The sequence below is a fragment of the Mandrillus leucophaeus genome, unplaced genomic scaffold, assembly GCF_000951045.1.
Source record: "Mandrillus leucophaeus isolate KB7577 unplaced genomic scaffold, Mleu.le_1.0 Scaffold39, whole genome shotgun sequence".
NCBI classification, from domain to species: domain Eukaryota; kingdom Metazoa; phylum Chordata; class Mammalia; order Primates; family Cercopithecidae; genus Mandrillus; species Mandrillus leucophaeus.
The window spans coordinates 5,407,863-5,427,633 of record NW_012104142.1 but is presented as its reverse complement, the minus strand read 5'-3'; the positions used below and the strand labels follow the sequence as shown (position 1 = coordinate 5,427,633).

General features: G+C 52.5%; 2 protein-coding genes across 6 annotated transcripts in view; both read right to left on the bottom strand.

Moving 5' to 3' along the window:
• The window catches only part of ZSWIM8 (zinc finger, SWIM-type containing 8), a 16,418-nt gene extending 632 nt beyond the window's left edge, over positions 1–15,786 (bottom strand). Inside the window, exons 1-25 of one of the 5 annotated variants that reach the window (XM_011991154.1) lie at positions 15,277–15,786; positions 12,513–12,666; positions 12,159–12,253; positions 11,810–11,982; positions 11,525–11,632; positions 11,312–11,393; positions 11,057–11,177; positions 10,170–10,371; positions 9,847–10,022; positions 8,496–9,489; positions 7,631–7,762; positions 7,304–7,483; positions 7,018–7,201; positions 6,708–6,806; positions 5,678–5,802; positions 4,322–4,562; positions 4,065–4,223; positions 3,731–3,959; positions 3,266–3,555; positions 2,881–3,104; positions 1,854–2,342; positions 1,123–1,306; positions 847–1,023; positions 564–683; positions 129–307 (exon numbers count right to left, since the gene is read on the bottom strand). In XM_011991154.1, the coding sequence (XP_011846544.1) occupies positions 129–307; positions 564–683; positions 847–1,023; positions 1,123–1,306; positions 1,854–2,342; positions 2,881–3,104; positions 3,266–3,555; positions 3,731–3,959; positions 4,065–4,223; positions 4,322–4,562; positions 5,678–5,802; positions 6,708–6,806; positions 7,018–7,201; positions 7,304–7,483; positions 7,631–7,762; positions 8,496–9,489; positions 9,847–10,022; positions 10,170–10,371; positions 11,057–11,177; positions 11,312–11,393; positions 11,525–11,632; positions 11,810–11,982; positions 12,159–12,253; positions 12,513–12,666; positions 15,277–15,484 (5,325 nt within the window). In that variant the 5' untranslated portion in view covers positions 15,485–15,786. The remainder of the gene's footprint in view (positions 1–128; positions 308–563; positions 684–846; positions 1,024–1,122; positions 1,307–1,853; positions 2,343–2,880; positions 3,105–3,265; positions 3,556–3,730; positions 3,960–4,064; positions 4,224–4,321; positions 4,563–5,677; positions 5,803–6,707; positions 6,807–7,017; positions 7,202–7,303; positions 7,484–7,630; positions 7,763–8,495; positions 9,490–9,846; positions 10,023–10,169; positions 10,372–11,056; positions 11,178–11,311; positions 11,394–11,524; positions 11,633–11,809; positions 11,983–12,158; positions 12,254–12,512; positions 12,667–15,276) is intronic. The other 4 variants (XM_011991156.1, XM_011991155.1, XM_011991153.1 and 1 more) reach the window with 4 other exon arrangements.
• A 2,187-nt stretch (positions 15,787–17,973) lies between these two features.
• Positions 17,974–19,565, bottom strand: CHCHD1 (coiled-coil-helix-coiled-coil-helix domain containing 1). Its single transcript, XM_011991149.1, has 3 exons — positions 19,420–19,565; positions 19,178–19,296; positions 17,974–18,549 (listed from the first exon to the last, which is right to left on the bottom strand). The coding sequence occupies exons 1-3, from the start codon at positions 19,541–19,543 to the stop codon at positions 18,448–18,450; spliced, it is 345 nt and encodes a 114-aa protein (XP_011846539.1). The 5' UTR covers positions 19,544–19,565; the 3' UTR covers positions 17,974–18,447.
• Positions 19,566–19,771: the final 206 nt, after the last annotated feature.

Here is a 19,771-nt window from a genome sequence, read left to right as displayed (position 1 = left end):
AGCACAGAACCAGGCCCTGCCTCCCTTCCCTCTGGTACAAAGCACAGAACCAGGCCCTGCCTCCCTTCCCTCTGGTACAAGACCACCCAGGAAGTGCTCCACCCTGCTCCATAATTCTAGCTTGTCACCTGCATGTATGCCTGCTGGCAGCGCTGCACCAGTTGGTGGAAGGCCGGGGCACGCAGGTGGTTGTGGGCATGAGCGGGACTCAGCCGCTGCAGCGTCTCCATGACGATCTCCTGCAGCACAAACGGGCTCAGCACCCCCTTGGCTGCCCCCACACAGAACTGGTGCACGTAGTTCACTCCTGGGGGGCAGGGGGAGGGGCATGAGACGGGGGTGGCCACCTCTGCCCTAGGGACCCAACTTACATATCTCAGCTCTGGCCTGGCAGAGAGCCTCCCTCCACCCCAGGAGCTGAGGTAACCCTCCGCCCCCCGCGCACGCACACATACCCGACCAAGGCCTCAACTCTGAGCAAGAGCTAGGAAGGAGGTCTGGGATAAGGAAGGTGGGGGAGAGCAGGTGGGGGGGGAAATGGTCCTAGGGAGGGGAGGTGTTACCCAGCTTTGCTGCCAGCCCCAGCAACCATTTGACATCATCAGTGTAGGGGGGGGAGCGGGAGAAGTTGTTGGGGTGATCGTTGTGTGCCCGGCGACCCAGCATCTCCAGTGCCAGCATTCCTGGGAGATAAGAGTGGGTACATGGTAGGGAGTATCCTCTTCACCCTTTACCCCAACCTGCCACCTGACCCTACAGCAAACAAATGAAGAGCTAGAGGAAGGGTCCTCTGAGGAGCCACTGGCACAACTGCAGGTAGGAGCACAGAAAGGGATGTCCTCTCACCGACACGGTAGGCAGCATGCAGGTGGTGCAGGCTGTGGGGACTGACTGGCTGACTGTGCGTCTCCTCCTCGGGTGGTGGAAAACCTCCGCTCACCAGAGGGCTGGGCTGTGTGGTCAGGGCAGGCAGTGAGGCACCCTGGATGGCTGGAAATGTGGATGCTGGATGGACACTGCTCACTAAGTGGGATGAGAGCCATGTCAGGAACTCAGCCCAAAGAGAGGCAGAGAAGATTCCCTCCCCACCTCCCCTGCCCAGTGTGCCTCCCCTCCATTCACCTGTTCCCTGGCCCCACAACTCACAGGCCACACTGGTGGGCAGTGGAAGCCCTGGCTCTGTGTGGTAGGGATGTACTGTGATGGGTGCCATGGAAGGGACGGGGAAAGACACAGCAGTGGCAGCAAGTGAGGGAGGAGTCACTGAATAAGGATACTGAGCCCCCAGGAATGCAGGATGCACACCCTAGGGGCAGGGAGAAGAACAGAGGGCAGATGCCAAGTTCGATTAGGATGTTGCTTTCCTGCTTCACCCCCACAAGCTGCTATCCTGACAGTTCTTTTTTTTTTTTTTTTTTTTTTTTTTTTGAGACAGAGTCTTGCTCTGTTCTCCAGGCTGGAGAGCAGGGACACGGTACCGGCTCACTGCAACCTCTGCCTCCCAGGTTCAAGTGATTCCCATCTCAGCCTCCCAAGAAGCTGGGATTATAGGCGTGCACCCAGCTAATTTTTAGTAAAGGTGGGGTTTCCGCATGTTGGCCAGGCTGGTCTTGAACTTCTGACCTCAAGTGATCCACCCACATCGGCCTCCCAAAGTGCTGGGATTAAAGGCGTGAGCCACCATGCCCGAACGTCATTTCTTATTTTAGTTGGGCTGGGTCCCCCAGACTCCCACCACCTCACCAGGACTTTTGGACAGCCCAATTATACTCCCAGAGTACCCCACTCCAACCCCCTATGAATTCCCAGTATTTTCCCACGTCTCACCCCCCCCAGCAGAACACTGGTCTCACCTGTGGGTATGCAGAGCTGGGCACAGGGAAGACGGCAGGCCGGGGCATGTGAGGCATGGGGTGGGCAGGGTGAGCTGGGTGAGTGAGGTACTGAGGGCTACAGGGCAAGTGGGGCTGTAGAGCAGTGTAGGGGTGCAGGCCAGGGGAGTGGCCATGCCCCAGTCCTGGACCCGGGTACAAACTAGACCCCACCGAGATGACGGGCACCACTGTGGCTGCTGCTGTCACTGCTGCCGCCGCCACTGTAACCGGCTCAGTCCCTGGGCCCCCTCTACCCTCAGGCATACCCCGCCCAGCCTCCCCAGCTGCCCTGATCCCACTGGCACTACAGCTTGTAGCCCCTTCACGGGCTGTGGATGAGCCACCTGCAGTTTGCTCATATAGCCAGAACCACTGGTGAGCAACCTCAAACAACACTTCAGGGTACACTCCCCCACCCTTAGCTGCCTCTTCCACTGCCATGCAGGCCTTCTCCAACATCAGGTTGTCCTGGAAGAGAGGGGAACAGAGTGTTAAGGGGGAAAGGCCTTCACCACATGGATGGTGTTAGATGAGATTCCAATGTCTCCCTCAGAGCTGTCTCATTCCCAGGGAGGCATCAGAGGTCAGTGTCAATGCTCAGAGTCCGTTATCAGAGCAGTGAGTGCTTCACACACTGAATAAATACTGATCAAAGTCAGTCAAGACCCAGGTTATAGTCCCAGTTCCAAACTAATTTAACAGCCCCCTCCCATTCAAGTCTTATATGTATGAGGCCTTCCCTAAGTTTTCTATCCTGAGTGATGATCTTGGTCCCTAAACTGTAGGCCTCCATTTCCTTATCTGTAAAACAGAAATAAACTTAACCTTTGAGTTGTAAAGATGGGTGCAAAAGCACATTAATAGGCAAAATGTCGCCATGAGAGGACCAACAGTCATCTGTAAACTCCAGAATATGGGAATCAAGAGCTGGGCCCTTAGCTTTCCCATGCCCAACCTCCCTGCCCAGATACCCCAGAAGAGGTTCCCAGATTGCCCATAGAAATACCTGTTCCTTGCACTGCACCAGGGCCCGCTGGATCTCATTAGGGTTCAATGCATGGGCATGAGGCAGGCAGCTCAGGGCCAGCTCTGCTGCTGCCCTCACCATATTGGAGTCTCTTGCCCGTGATGCCCTGTCAGCCAGGGATGCAACCTCAGGGGGTGTCAGGTGCCCATCCCAGCATTCTACCAGTATAGTCAGGGCTGCGCTGCCTATCTCCATGGCCTGGCCTTAGGGGAAAGAAGAGAAGGGCAAAGTTGGGTTAGTGTGGGCACCACTGGGGTGTGAGAATAATGTCTCTTTATCAGATCAGTAATCCCCCACAAAGATAAGGCTCTTATCCCCACCAATTAATCCCCCTCCCATACCCAGGTCAGGTCAAATGATTTACCTGTAATCCAGGAAACGTGAGAAGAATAAGTACGTGAGAGCCAGTTGGGAGAAACAAAGTTGTGCAGGCCAAGGGCATAAAGCCCAATCTCGAAGGCGCAAAGGTGCAGGTTGCGGTGAGGACCCTGGTGGCCCCCTGAGGAAGATGGATGTGTGAAAATGGAAGTGCTGCTGTTGCCCCCTGCCTTGATCAGCACTGTCTTCGCCAGCTCGAAGTAGAAGTGTGCAGCTGCCTCTGATGGCTGATTGGGTACATGGGGGGCATGACTCTCGGGGCGGCGGCCCTTGTACCTGAAGGGGCAATGGGGTAGGGACGGGGGTTGGGGTTTCTTTGAAATGGGTATCCCGGTAGGTTGGGAAGGACCAGGGAAAGTGAGGATGCTGGGAGACAATGGTTGGATTGCACTAGGGATATGGCTCTGAGGGTGGGCCAGATCAGGGAAGATGGGGAGTTCTTCCCACTGACCTGCCAACTTCAACAGTCTTTGCCCGGGCTCCTCCACTGGCACTGGCCCGGCGACTTCCACTGGAGGATGAGGAGCCCAGGGAGTCTGAAGAAGAGCTGCTAATGCTGTCACTGTCCTGACCTCGACCCCAGGAGGTGGGGGCCCAGCCCCCTCGAAGTGGTCTCCGGCTTAAGGTCGGGGAGCTATCCGATGTTGTTTCAGGGGCACTGCTGTCAATGCTGGCCATGCCTAACCCCCCAAAAGAAGTCAGTCTCAGAAGTCAGGAGTCCCAGATGTTAGACTCCAACCTTCAGGATTATCCTTCCCTCTATGCTAGCCCACAGGCTGTCCTACCTGTGTGCTTCTTCTTAGGCCGTCCTGGAGACCCCCATCCCCGTCCATTATAGCCTCCACGACTGCCAAGTGCCAACCGGCTAGGAACCTTCGCTTCTGGCCTGGGGGTCAAAGCTGCCTCAGATGGAAGACCCTCACAGGGGGAATGTGGGGAACTCTCTAGGTGAGGAAAACAGGACGCTGGGATGAGCCCAGGAAAGGGGATCTCAACATAGCTCCACACCATTCATCCCCCCTGCCCAGTGCCCCCACCTCACCAGGCACATTCTTCTCTGTGAAGCCCTCAGTGGGGCCTGGCCCAGCCCCTGCCACACTCCCTGGTTGAGCAGGCCCTGCAGAGCCTGAGGTCAGTGGTTGCAGGGCCCCTGGGGCAGATGGGCCCCCGTGCTTTGAAGGAGACCTCTGGCTGGCTGTGGTTGGGCGGCTAGATGAGTAGAAAGAACTCAGCGTCTGTGGCTTATGTGTCTGGCTCTCTCGGTCCAAGAGTTTGTCTAAGATCTGGAAGACAGAAGCAGTGACCTCCAGAGAAGCAGTGACAGGATGCCCTTTAGCTCCTGACTTCTGTTACCTTCCTGTCTCCTTGAAATGGCCAACTGCTACATCCTCAGGGAGCCTTCCCCAGTTACAACCACAGGATAACCTCCTGGCTTACATGTCTTTTGTTTGTAACTTATTCAACCCCAACATATCTTGGTATCCTCCATTAACACCCACAGGGCAGAATATACTGATAGTCAATAAATACTGAAATAAGCGAATGAATGACTTTATGCCCTCTGCTTCTCTTCCACCCCCGGCCCTAGCACTCCTATAAGAACCATTGGTCTCCTCTTATTCTTTATAAGATGTCCCCAAAATTCCCTACTTACCTCCTATGGGCAGAAGAGCACTTTTCTTTTTTTCCTCTTCTTCTTTTTTTTTTTTTAAGAGACAGGGTCTCGCTCTGTTGCCCAGGCTGGAGTGCAGTGGTATGATTATAGCTCACTGTAGCCTCAAACTCCTGGGCTCAAGCAATTCTCCCACCTCAGCCTCCCGAGTAACTGGGACTACAGGCGCGCGCCACCATGCCCGGCTAATTTTCTAATTTTTTGTAGAGACAGGGTCTCACTATGTTGGCCAGGTTGGTCTCAAACGATCCTCCCGCCTCTGCTTCCCAAAGTGCTGAGATTACAGGCATGAGGCACTGCACCCAGCCTAAAATAGCACTTTTCTCATTGTACTGGAAACTCCCTGAGAAAGGTAGTAAAATGTGCTCTCTTTCTCTGCCTGTCAAAGGCCCCAGTACCTCAGTCCCTTACTTTTTTTTTTTTTTTTTGAGACAGGGTCTCGCTCTGTCACCCAGGTTGGAGTGCAGTGGCGCAAACCCGGCTCATTGCACCTCTGCCTACTGGGTTCAAGCAATCCTCCCACCTCAGCCTCCCGAGTAGCTGGGACTACAGGCATGTGTCACCACGCCCAGCTGCTAATTTTTTGTATTTTTTGGTAGAGACGGGATTTTGCCATGTTGTCCAGGCTTGTATCAAACTCCTGGGCTCAAGCCATCCGCCCGCCTCGGCCTCCCAAAGTGCTGGGATTACAGGCATGAGCCACCACACCCGACCCCAGTCTCTTACCTTCTTAAGCTTGGCCTGGTCGTCCTTGTAAGTGATCATTAGCGCTAATGCCAGGTCACCCTTCTCCCGACGTGTACCTTCACATAAGAGGGGATGTTCTGCCTCGCTCACTGTTGTCTTCATGCCTGTGAGAAAGAGGACCTTATGGGGATTGACAGTAGTCATAATTCCCAAGGCAGCAAAGGCAAGAGGCCAGGGTTCCCAAGCCATCAGCATATGAGGTAAGGGGTTTCTTTGGTCCAACCCACGTCACCTATAGAAGTCTTCATTGACTATTACATCCAATCTAAGCTCTGGTGTGCTTTTCAAAACCTTCATAACCAGGTCCAATTTGCTTACCCAGCATATACTTACCACTTTAGGGAAGCTGGGCTCCTCATTCTCATGAAAACTTAATTGCATTGTGTGTTTACTCACGGTGTTCGCTGGTCTAGGACCTACTGATTTTTTAACCCACATTCCATATTCTACCACTTCCCTTAGGCCTTTCCCTAGATTTCTGTTTTGCTGCCCTTACAATACCCAACACCCACAGCACACAATTTTTTTTTTTCTTTTTTTGAGACAAGGTTTCACTCTGTTGCCCAGGCTGGAGGGCACTGGTACAATCACGGTTCACTGCAGCCTCAATCTCCAGGCTGAAGCAATTCTCCCACTTCAGACTCTGGAGTAGCTGGCAGCACAAGGCATGTGCCACCACACCTGGCTAATTTTTTTTTTTTTTTTTTTTAGTAGAGATGAGGTCTTGCTAGGTTGCCCAGGCTGGTCTTGAATTCTTGAGCTCAAACAATCCTCCTGCTTCAGCCTCCCAAAGTGCTGGGATTACAAGCATGGGCCACCACACCCGGCCATATAGCACACATTTTTGCCCTGAATTCCTGACTGTCTTACAGGCACTAGTTGGCTCACACACGTCACCCTGACCTTCCCATTACCATACAGCCCTTCAGAACAAGGCACAGGTCTCATGTCCTTTAAGACCTGAACCAGGCTTAGCTCATGGATGTGCTCAAGACGTTGACAGACTCACCCAAGGCAGCAACTGCTGCTTCAAATCCCAGCTCCTCATCCCCAGGTGTCTCGCTGTTCCAGTTGCGACTTGGGGGCCGGGAACCTGTGGGAGAAACCACTGTATAAAAGTTGGGGTAAGTCAGGCAGACAGAAGTATCATGCACAGCAAAAAAATGCAAGGGAACCCAAAATCCTCATCATCACAGACCTACCCATGAAGCTGCCTGATGGGTCCTAAAGGTGATTCAGAACCTTGGGACTCTTGGTTTTTCTTAGAGAAAGCTACCCCTACCCCAGTTCCCCACTTACTGTAGGGTCAGGCACCATACCTGGAGCACAGAGAACGTCAAAGATGAAACTGGCCAACATGAGAGGCAACACAGGCCGATAGTCACAGAGCGTCCCCTCCCGAAGCTCCTCTGCCCGGCACCGCATGGTACTCATCTCACTCGGACCCAGAGGGATCTTCTTGAGCAAGGCAGCCACCTCAGACTCCTGGTATGCCAGCTTCACCTGAGGGCACAGGAAAGAGCTGAGACCTCCAGTGTGTCAACAGACATCAAGGTATAAGGCTCTAAAGAGACTGAAGTACAAGGCTGAGATGGAGCCTCTGACCTCCAAGGCCTTGGTAGAAGCTGGAGGCCTCTGCAGCTCTAAGGCAAACATGCCAACTCGGAAGGCCAGGTTGTGGTGCTCTGGACGCTCACTTAGCACTGTCAACAGGAAAGCTGCCTTGCTCAGGGTGTTGGTAGCCACCCAGGTCTGACGGCTCGTGGATACCTTGTTCTTCTTGCCCTAGAAAAGGAAGAAACACAGGAGACAGGCAGATGATTCTGACTTACCCTGGTGGAGGTAGAAGGAGGCTCTCACTTGGGGTGGGGCATGGGAGCAGGTTGGGGGTAAGTAGGGGAAGGGAAGGTAGAGGAAGGGGGTCTCTCTCACCTTGGCAGGGGGCGGCTCTACCTTGAGGTCGGGTGGGTTGGCTAGCAGATCCTGGGCAAGCTCCACGGTGAGACGGGAGGCCTCATTGCTGTAGCCATGTGCATGCAGGGCCTCAGCACAGGCAAACAGTACCTGGAAGGAGGACATGGGACCAGAAAGGTTGAGTCCCAACTTCCAGGGGCAGGACATCATGGTCACTCATGCAGCCAACATTCCTTGAACACTTGCTACATGCCAGGCCGTGCGCTGCTCCACAGGAGCTCTGGTTAGAGACCCAGATACATAAACACACGCCACCGTGATGCCAGCTATTACAGGGAAAAGTCAATGGGAAGCAGGCGGGATATCTTGGGGCAGAGGAACAGTATCAGAGAGACTCGCCAGAAGAAATGATCTTTAAGATCCCTAAGACATGAAGAAGAAACACTGGCTAATGGAGAAGAACATTCCAGGCAGAAAGGTCAATCTGTCCAAAATCCTGGAGGCAAGAGAGAGCCTGGCAGATACAGGAGTGGTTCAGCTGACTGGAGTGCAAAGGACAGAACAGCCAAGTGAGGCTGGCAAAGCAGGCAAAGACCAGATCAAGTGGACCCTCATAGGTCATGCCAAGCACTTTCATTTTATCGTAAGGGCAACAGGAACCCATTGAAGGGTTTTAAGCAGGAGAGTGATACCATCACATTTTAGCAAAATCATGTGGAAGCAGCAGGAAAGAGAGTAGACTGAAAGCAGGGAGGCCAGTTCGGCGCCTGCAACAGGATTCTCACAGTCCTGGTGATGGTCCTGACACTCCCAACTAGAGCTAGAAGTCCCCTCCCACCTGTGGCTAAGGAGCACCCAGCCCTCCCTCCTTCCATCCCCTCACCTCCATGCGGCTCTCCTGTTCCAGCGGCTTCAGCCCAGCAAACAGGTCGTGCTCCTCCCCAGCCCCGCCCTCGGCCTTCTCTTCCTCGCCCCCAGCCCCATCCTGGGCATTCAGATAGTACGCCTGGTAGTCGTCATCCTCCTCTCCAACTGCAGGGGCTGCCTCTTTGGTTTTGGGAAGCCCACTGCCACTCTCATCTGTAGAAGGGAGGTCGTCCCGGGTACAGACATCCCCAGGCAGTAGGCCAGGGGGACCGGCAGAGGCTGTGGGAGGCTCAGGCCCTTCTGAGAAGTACACACCACCATCTTCTTCATAAGTATCTGGGGGCTCAGGAAGGAAAGTGGAAGGGCCTCGGGAGCCACCGTGGAGAGGACAGGGTGGAGGGCTCTCAGGGAATCCCCCGAAGGTGCTGGCCTCTGCGCCCAGGGCCAGGCTGCTGTCATCCAGGCTCATCTCGGCCAGGTCAGGCTCCAGGGAGCTGTCTTCACTGCTCAGCCGTCGCTTGCTCCCGCCACCTGCTGAGCCCTTGCTCCCACTGCCAGCCCCACCCAGTGCCTTGGCTTTGCCCCCACCTGGACCCATCTTATGCAGAGCTTTATCTCCCCCTTCAGCTGAGAGGCGGCGGGGACCCCGCTGTGATGAGGGGACCCCCTCACCCAAGCCCTTTCGCTTGGTCCCAGGCTCCTTGGGCCGCACAGCTGGCTCAGTAGGAAGGGGTCGGGGCCGGTCCCGGGATTCCTCCAGGCCCCCAGAGCGTGAGGCACCTGGCCGAGAGGGCAGGGCCCGGGCCCAGCACAGTGCCAGCTTCCTGTCAGTGCCGCTGTAGGTGACACCGGGAAGTGGGTAGGCCTCTTCCCAGTTGAAGTAGCAGGCCTCCACCGCTGGCCGGAAGCCAGGGAAGAGCCGCTCCAGCGTCTTCTTGTGTTGGCCCCGCTTGACGTTCTCAATCACCTTCAGTTGCCACTGCCGCAGCTGCGTACACAGTTCCCGGCGCCTGTGGGAACAAGGGGCAGGAGGCTGCTGAGGGGCTACTGGGAAAGGATGGGCATGGAGTAGGTGTACACCCCAAAGAGGGGCACGGGAAAAGGACACAGGAACTACTTCTTGACCCAGCGCCATAAGCATCACTGAAACACTGGGGAATTTTGAAAATGGGTGTTATTTAGGGGAGGGAAGGATGAAAGCCTCTCAGAAAAAGGACTCATAAATCACTGCTAACACCAGTGCTCAGCACCTCCCATTTCCCGAGGACTAAAATCATGGTATGTCTCTGCAAACAAGGAGATGAAGGCTCAGTCTGTCCTGAGCTGGCCCAGGCTCAGTTCTGTGGTGAGCCTCAGGGGAGACTCACCGCTGGGGGCTGAGTGCAGGGTCCAGCACGGCCAGCCTCCACAGTGTGACCATCTCGTCACACATGCTGGCACAGGCATGGGCTGCCACCTCTGACTGCCCGTTGCTACGGCCCGTGTGCCCACTGGCACTGCTGTGTGAGGCTGAGGTACGTACGCTATACCACCAACCTGTTATCTGGAGACAAAGAAGGCTGTGAGCTGCACCTGAGAGCTCAGAGAAAGGCAGAGTAGCCCTTCCAGAGTCCCTTTCAGCAAAAGGAGGATGAGGCGGGGGGAGGGAGAGAATGAGCCACCATGGGGCTCCCCAACGCTGGGTGATTACCTGCTCATAGGTGAGGCACTGGTCAGTGAGGATTTCCAACAAGGGGGCAGCATTGCTGTCCCTCCGCTTGAACATCTCCCGCACGATGCTTAGCAGGTTCCAGACGCCCTCCGGCTCACGGCCTCTCAGAGGGCGCAGCAGACATGCCCATTCAGCAGCGGCTGGCGGCTCCGTGGAAGACAGATACATGGAGTTCACATCACTATAAAAGCAGAGGAACAGAAAACCATGACAGTAAGACGGGGCTCAATGAAACCTAAAAGGGCTCCCGGCCCCAAAATACAGAAGACAGAGAGAAAAGGACATCTGTAACAATTTTTGTTTTTCCTTTTTTGAGGCAGAGACTTGCTCTGTAGCCCAGGCTTGAGTGCAATGGCACGATCTCAGCTCACTGCAACCTTCGCCTCCAGGATTCAAGCAATTCTCCTGCCTGAGCCTCCCGAGTAGCTGGGATTCCAGGCGCCCGCCACCACGCCTGGCTAATTTTTGTATTTTTAGTAGAGATGGAGTTTCACCATGTTGGCCAGGCTGGTCTTGAACTCCTGACCTCTGGTGATCTGCCCACCTTGGCCTCCCAAAGTGCTGGGATTACAGGTATGAGCCACCGCCCCTGGCCACAAAAACTCTTTAAATCTTTCCCTGCCTCCATTTCCTGATCTATCAAAGGAAGAAAAAGAACTCTTGCTAGGTAAGAGCAGACCACTCTGTGACTGTACAAGGTCACCATCTTCCATCGATTCGTTAGTGACAACTGTGTGCCAGGCACTGTGCCAGTTCAGGGAATAAAAGTTAGGGGTCACAGGCAAGGATAGAAGAAAGGATCTGTCATCAGCCTGAGGGACGCTCCCCCTCCACCACAGACACAGGTATGCAGAGATCTGATTTACCTGAAGACCACAGGGGAGGGGCCACAGAACTTGTGCAGTGTCTTCTTGATGTTGTCAGTGAGTGTCGATTCATCTAGATACCAAGTACTCTGGTCCGATGCTGAGGGCCCTGCTGTGGGGTCTGAGGATGACAAGCAGTCAGTCACCTAGAGATAGGGGCCTGGATTCGCCTGACAACAGCAAGCCTTGAGTAAGTGGCGCTCTGCACTACAAGCTTGCTTTCTTCCTACTGCCCATCTTTCTCCCCACACTCACCCGGAGCTCCACACACTGTATTGATGGCTGTTGACTGGGAAGACAGGAGTTCGTCCAGGAGACGCTGAGCTGTGGGGAGGATCTGAGGGAGAAAGAGACAAAGGCAGGCAGAACACGGCCTAGGTGAACCCATGGAGGCCTGGGCCTAACAGGAAGGCCGCTAGGCGGCCTGGCCCGGAGCTAATTGCAGGAGGGGGTGCCGACCTCACCCACCTGCTGAGGGAGCTCACTGATGAGGTACTGAGCAAACTTCTGCAGCTGGTCCCTCTGTAGCCGGGACAGGGACTCTGAGACTGGGGCTCGCAGGCAGACTGCAGAAGCCTGAAGGGGACACAGAGTAAAATGGAATAATCTGAGAACAGGCTTGCTGGAGCTGGAGCTGGGGGACAGAGAGGCAGAGTAGGGGAGGTGAGGGGGCTCACATTGTAGCCAGGCATGCAGCAGAGAAGGGGGGGATGGAGCGTAGGATAGGGCCGGGATAAATTGGGAGGGCCTCACGTTGTGGATGCGGAAGAGACAGAGTGCCACGACGTGGGTGCACCATTTGGCCCCAGCCCCACAGGTACAGCTGCAGGAAGTGACCCGGCAGCGGTCAAACATCACAGCCACGTTGTAGGCCCCTTTGGGAGGGACCATCTGAGGTGGCACCACTGTAGCACTCAGGTGGAACCCTGGGGAGAAATGGGGGCGTGGTCAGGGAGCACTGTCAAGACCTGGGTCTCTGCCCTTGACCCTGGCCCTGCAGTTATTCAGACAACATGCTCCAGCTTCTTGCGGTGTGTTCTTACTTCATAAGCCAGGGGATTGGAGGAGCAGGGTGTGCCACATGGCATGATGGCCCACTCACCTATCTGCAATGGGTCCTTCACAGCCCTCATGCGGAAGAGCTGATCCCCTCGCTGAAACTCATCTGCACTGCCATTGGCCAGACATGAATACAGCCTGGGGGTGAAGAAGAGGACACAGCCAAAACTCAGCAAATAACCTTTGGCAGACCCTGTCAGAGACCACAATGCCCTAGGCACTCTCTCTCCGGGCAGGGGGGAGCGGGCGGTGGGGTGGGGGGAATCCCAGGCAATCCCTCCCTTGTCTTCCTCTCACCACTGCCCCAAATACAATGTCTCCTTTGTTCAGTGGGAAACCCAGCAGAGAGTGTGGAGTATCAGGAACCCACTTCCCACCATCAGTCCTTTGGCCTCACCGAATGTCCTCTTCATTCTCAGGGAAGCTCCAAAAAGCAATTCGGAGCTGTAGCTGCTCAGGCACCGGTGGGTAAACTTTCTCCACCACTTCAAATGGGATGTGAAATGCCACCTGCTTTGCTGACAGCTCCACCAATGGAATCACCAGTCCATCTTTGCAAACAATGGTTGGGATCAGGGGAAAGAGAATAGGAAACGAAAAGGGCCATGGTTTCTTGGCACTCATGCCAGTGCCACATCCTGGGCCTCACCTTCACTATGAAAGAAAGAGGAGACCTGGATGAAAGTCCTAGGGATCCCCCTACAGGATACACTAACCCTTAAGGCTCCATATGGGAAAGGGGAGCTGGACAATCCCCAGCCCACAGCCGGCTACACCTAAGGTCTAGAACAGAAGATACCAGAGATATCTTAAGAAACTCCTGGCCAGAGAGGTGCATTCCAGGACCCTAGCAAGTAACCCTGCTCACATGGCTCAGCATTGAATTTCCCATATTCCACGAACATTTTAAATTCAAATTACATGGTTAATGTCTCTCCTCTGGCATTCTTGCCTCCAATTGCTTTTTTTTTTTTTTTTTTTAACCATCTCTTTTACTCTAGATGACTGTAGGCCTCCAGCTAAGGAGAAAAGATAGACCAGAGCCTGGAAGGGATCTCAAGAAGCACGAGAGGCCGGACCACTTTTGGCATACCTAAATGATGACTTCCCACACTGGAAACCCTCAAGGGGAGAGAGTTATCACAGGGGACCTAGCTGCTGCTGCAACTGGAATCACCTGGACTAAGATAAAGGTTTTTACCACTCAAGGTTTTCCACAGTGTTTTAATCAAAAAGTAGGAAAAATAGGACAAACTGTACATCTTACAAAATTGCCAGTCACATTAAAAGATAGATCAGAAAATCATAGAATTAAAAAGAACCTTTTTTAAAAAGTTGACCCCTTTATTTTTTATTATTTTTTATTTTTTTATTTATTTTGAGATGAAATCTTACTCTGTCACCGAGGCTGGAGTGCACTGGTGCCATCTTGGCTCACCACAACCTTCGCCTCCTGGATTCAAACTTTCCTCCCACCTCAGCCTCCCAAGTAGCTAAGATTACAAGCGGGTGCCACCACACCCAGCGAATCTTTTGTATATTTAGAAGAGATGGGGTTTCACCATGTTGGCCAAACTGGTCTCAAACTCCTGACCACAAGTGATCCACCCAACTCGGCCTCCCAAAGTACTGGGATTACAGGCATGAGCCATCGCACCCGGCCAACCCCTTTATTTTGCAAGTGAGTGACTGAAGTGGGGGGATTAGGGTAATATGGCACGTTTTCCCAGATTTTAACCTAACCAGGAAGATACCAATATGTGAACAATCTTCATCACCATGACTTCAGTTACTTCCCTCAAAGTGTGGGAGCACTAAGCCCCAATACTACCCACATACTCAAACATGAAAGAAGCCGGAAGGCCACAGAAGACCCATGGTAAAACTGCCTATGATCTGTGTGTGTTTGTGTGTGTGTACACAGGACATATTCTCTCTCTAACTGAAGCTGAATGTCACCACTCCGCCACTCCTAAAAAGTGATATATGTGCCGGGCGCGGTGGCTCACGCCTGTAATCCCAGCACTTTGGGAGGCCGAGGCGGGAAGATCACCTAAGGTCGGGAGTTCAAGACCATCCTGACCAACATGGAGAAACCCCATCTCTACTAAAAATACAAAAATGAGCCGGGTGTGGTGGCACATGCCTGTAATCCCAGCTACTCGGGAGGCTGAGGCAGGAGAATTGCTTGAACTGGGGAGGCAGAGGTTGTGGTGAGCCGAGATCTTGCCATTGCACTCCAGCCTGGGCAACAAGAGCAAAACTCCGTCTCAAAAAAAAAAAAAAAAAAAAAAGTGATGTATGTAAATTTCTCCGTGTCCCAAAAGAGCACCAGAAATCTCCACAAACCAGTTTGGAAAACGAGACTCTTGGAGAGCCCTGAGTAGAATCACGCAAATTAAACTCAACTGCTGAAAAAAGCCAGCTTCCACTGAGGACCAGGACAAAAACTGTGCCATGAGGAAGGCACAGCAGGCAAGTCCCAGCCTTGGCTACTGACAGATGTTTGATATGGCCAGAAGCAAACAAAGCCTATGATCTAAACCTATGAACTATGGAATCTCTGGCAGGCCAGTTCACCTCTACTTTCCTCTGGGTGGGATCCCTTCTTGGTGCTTCTGGGATCAGAGATCATCACCCCGAAGCAAGAAGCTCCCAAAGCATTTTGCAATGCGGTGACACGCCACAAGTGGTCACTTCTTCACAATCAGCCCCCTACCCACATTCTCTTCTGTCTACTTTCCAGTATGCCTTAGACTGAACTCAGTTAAGTATTCCCAAGTCAAAGACAAGATTCTTCTCCTTTATCCCATCTCTAAGGCAAAGGAGTGACGAACGATTTACTTTCTGTCCACAGGATCTCCCTGCCACAGAGCGCGCGCGCGCGCACACACGCACACACACACACACACACACACACACACACACACACAGGTGTGGAGAAGCCAGCCCACCCCAGGAAAGCCGGAAAAGCGAGTTCTGAAGTCTGTTCTAAGCTTGGGACAGCTCCCAGTCGGGGACAGCTCCCGGCCGGGGACAGCTCCCCGCTCTTCCCCTGGCTGAAGGGAGCTCTCGGTCGGGGACAGCTCCTGGTCCCGGACAGCTCCCGAGCGAGGCCCAAGCAGGGCCTGCCGCTCCTCCTCCCCCCAGCTCACTCTCACCTCGCATTCTGGTACCGCCACTGCCACCTCCGCCACCGCCGCCAGTGGGGGAATTGGGCCCCGCTGACTGTTTGCGCCATCCCCGCCAGTTCTGGCAGAGGCTCTCGGCCTCGGAGATGAAGGAACAGAGCGAATCCTCCTCAAAACGGTCCGAATCCTCGAATGAGAAGCGCTCTCCGTCCTCCCACTCCGCAAACATCAGCTCCATGGGGCCCGCACCCCCCGGAGCCGGGTCCCCCCCCGCGGATCCGGGGCCTGGGCCGCCGGCCGGGGGTTGAGGGGAGGCCCGGGGCCTGAGGGGCGAGCCGGGGCTGGGGGTGGCCGGGGCGCTCAGGGCGGCCGTGCCGGGCGAGAATCTCAGGCCTGGGAAAGAGACGGAACCGGGCCTCGCCCAACAGCGAGGTGCAAGCGGTGATCTTGGCCAGTCTCCGAGACTTAAGGCCGGGACGAAGCGCTCGGCGGCTGGGGCCTCTAGGCGGCTGCGGAGCCGCCTCCCCCATCAGCTGATCTGGACTTCCGGCCGCGCGGGCCGCCACCACTTCCGCCCTCGCGCGCTCGGGATCCGGATCGGGTACGGGCGGATGTAAGGGACACGTTTATTTAATTGCTGCATTTGCTTTTTTTCCCTCGAGCCCACCCTCAGACACTATAAGAGAAAGCCAACCCCCAATGTTATACGAAGCAACTACAGATCCCAGCAATAACTCGGAGTCCATAATGTCCCCAAGGAATAAACAGCCGCTATGCATGTTGGGAATTGTAGGCTGTCAGGAGAGGACAGGAACTATTGGATGGAGTTATTGTCTTAACTCTGGATAGGCCCCAGGGCCGCACTACTTTCTGGGAATCGTAGTCCAGAAGTCTGCAATCCAGCCGACCTTTTTATAGGGTCTAATTGGGGAAACATCAGAAAAGAATGCATTTGATTTCAGGAAATGGTTGTACTGTTTGTCCATACGGCCTTTGGGTCTACTAACTCAACCTTTTTTTGTGCCATGGACCCTTTAGCAGTCTAGGCAGGTTTCTGGACCCCCTTCTCAGATTGTTTACAAATGCACAAAACACCAAGAATTACAAAGGAAACCAGTTGTTTAAATACAATTATTAAACTATTAATAGAACAAATCTGTAACGTAATAATGCTCCTTTATTTACACATTAAATGACAAGATCTAGGAGGCAGTGTAGTAACTATCATAATTTTGAATCTGGTCATCAGTATAAATGCTTTTTGAGATATTTAAAACCAACTGTAACATGATATGAAAATACCGTGATTTCATATAGGTTTTGATAATGTTACTGTGGTTTGTTTTCCATAGCCCTGACTGAAATGCTGCTAAATTTCAGTTGTAGTTAAAAATACAAATTTTCCCCCAAGTTCACGGACGTCTTAAGTGGAGTCTATTGACCTAGGTTAAGAATTCCTAAGGCTGGGCGCGGTGGCTCACGCCTGTAATCCCAGCACTTTGGGAGGCTGAGGTCGGCGGATCACGAGGTCAGGAGATTGAGACCATCCTGGCTAACACGGTGAAACCCCGTCTCTATAAAACTACAAAGAATTAGCCGGGCATGGTGGTGGGCGCCTGTAGTCCCAGCTACTCGGGAGGCTGAAGCAGGAAAATGGTGTGAACCCTGGAGGCGGAGCTTGCAGTGATGCGAGATCGTACCACTGCATTCCAGCCTGGGCGACAGAGCGACACTCCATCTCAAAAAAAAAAAAAAACAAAACAAAAAAAACTCCTAAGCCTAGTCCAAAGTGCATAGGCACTGAGCTTCTTCCTATAGCTAAAAGGCTCATCCTGTAGAATTGGGCACTTGCCCAGGGCTCTACGCAGGGGATATGAAGAATGTGGGAAGAGACAACTGTCAGTGGATCAGGGAGGCAAGACCCCTTCTTACCTTAATAATTATCCCATTGCTGCATTAAAAGCACCACTGATGTTTGTCCCACATTTAATGCTGTAAAGTACATTAAAAAGCTAACTCAATTATGCCTGAAAGGGCAGAGTACACATAAAATGCTATGTAGTTTTTCCTAATATCAGGGGAATCACAACAGTGAATGCCTTCAGCAACTAGGCAGATAACTTGAGAGAAGTAAACAGGTAATAAAGTAGACAATTTTTAATTCTGTTTCACCATTTTGTAGAGTCCAGTAGTGAGGTCACTGGAGAATGCAGACAAATGATAATCAGCTCTACCTAATTATTGCCAGGTGGAAATAAGAAAATAGGGCTGCCAGAGCTTTTAATTTTTTTTTATTAAAAAAATAAGTGGCCGGGCACGGTGACTCACGCCTGTAATCCCAGCACTTTGGGAGGCCAAGACGGGTGGTTCACTTGAGGTCAGGAGTTCAAGACCAGCCTGGCCAACATGGTGAAACTCTGTCTCTACTGAAAATACAAAAATTAGCCTGTCATGATGGCCGGTGCCTGTAATCCTAGCTACTCAGAAAGCTGAGGCAGGAGAATCACTTGAACCTGGGAGGCGGAGGTTGCGGTGAGCTGAGATAGCACCACTGCACTTCAGCTTGGGCAACAGAGCAAGACTCCGTCTTAAATAAACAAACAAATAAATAAAGCTAAAATGTGAAATTTTAATGACTTTTTTTCCTATTTTTGAACACGACCAGCTAATTTTAAAACTTTTTTTTTTTAACTGCATGGGTCACATAAAACACATCTGTAGAACTTCTAGGTCACCAGTTTGTTAACTTGATTATTTAGAGAGCACCTTGCAGGGACTATGCACAAAATAGGCAATCACTAAGTATTTACAGACGATAGCAAACTTCAATTTCCTTATTGCATCCAAAGGCAAGGGCACTAAATGGTGTAAAAGACTTCAAATGCAGGGAAAGACAAGACAACGGGATTTGTCCTGCTCCTAGGGCAAATCAGGAAGGAAATAATTTCCAGGGTCTAGGGGAGGAAACAGGGTTCAAGAATGAAGAGAGTACCTAATTCACAACAAAAGGCCAAGTTCTCTTCAGAGGATTTTATTTCAAGATATATCATAACTTCTACCCATACTATGATTCCAAAGGGTGAAAAAAGTGTTTTGTCTCTTCTACCCCCCAAAGAGGGCATGGCAATGCCAATGTCTCTAAAATGCCTCCGCATAGTTGTCAGAAGCTATATTTCAGTCATTGAAAATACTTGTCCATTTTCAGCTGAGGTGAGGTTTGTTAGGAAACCTCTGTAACAATTTATTCAATTTATTTGGAGGTAAACTCCCAGACTCTCGTATTGATCTCATCTTTCGGGCTTCCTGAAAACACAGAACAAATACAAGAATGACAGCTCTACAGTGTGTCTAGTGCAGACTTTTAAGATCTGACCCAAAAAATCAATCAATAAATCAAGTTTGTCCTCATCTAGGCCCATAGTTCTCACAATGCCCTAAAGCACATGAAGATGTTAACCAGCCTGGAGAGATGTATGTCAGCCGCTCTTCAACAAAAGGGCGTTGGGACCTACAAATGAGACTATGCTCAGAAGCTACTATCTCTGCTAGCAATTAAGCCTAGGCTGGAAACCAAACAATTGTCATTATTTAGTTTTAGTCTCTTTAGTTCTATTTCAGACAATAATGTCTACTTGAGCAGCGCTATACATTTTTCAAAATGGTTTTCCCATTCATTACTTCATCTGACAGTCACAACATTCTTCAAAGTGGTATTAGCCTCATTTTACGTATAGTAATGGTAAAGTTCAGAGCAATGAATAAATCCGTCAAGATCACACAGCCTTCAAAACTGTAACCTTTCCCACTTTGGCGTGAATAATATACCTCCCAAATGAATGAAAGGGCCTTTCCTAGCAAAAGGCAGGGAGAATCATTACTTGTATCTCCCCCATTCTTTTCCTGAGAAAGCACCCCAGGAGCCATCGGTCACCTGAGCCTTCGCGGCACAATCGAGGAAGCCCTGGATCTCTTTTCTGCACGCATCGTCGCGGAATTCATTCTGCTTCCAGCAAGCCATCATCACCGCCATCTCCGTGATGCAAGTCGCCTCTGGAGGGGCAGATCCGGGGGACCTTCAGTCACAAGAAGACCCACCTTCCTGCCCTCCTACCCACCCGCCTCTGCTCATGCTCCGGCTTCCGCTCCGGGGCCCTCCTGACACCGACTGCTCACCGCCCTTCTCCCGGCTACGCTCCCCGACGCGGTTAGCTAGAATGAGAGGTTTATTGGGCTTCAGCACAGGCTTCCGAGGGTTCCCAAACCGCGCCAGGCGACCCCGCAGGCTGGGTGTCGCCATCGCACACCCAGGTCCCGGCAGGCTTTGCGGTTCCGTGCGTGACCTCGCGAGATCCCTACGGGCTCGACGAATCACCGCGGAGCTCTGGGAAGGCTCAATGGCTTGCCGGCGGCCACCTCTTTCTTTTATTTGGCCGGGGCTGCGGCGATGCTGGGTTCGAACAGCGGCGGGTTCGTACTCATCAGCAGATTAGGAGGAGACTCTGGGTTCGTACGCCGACTGAGGCTT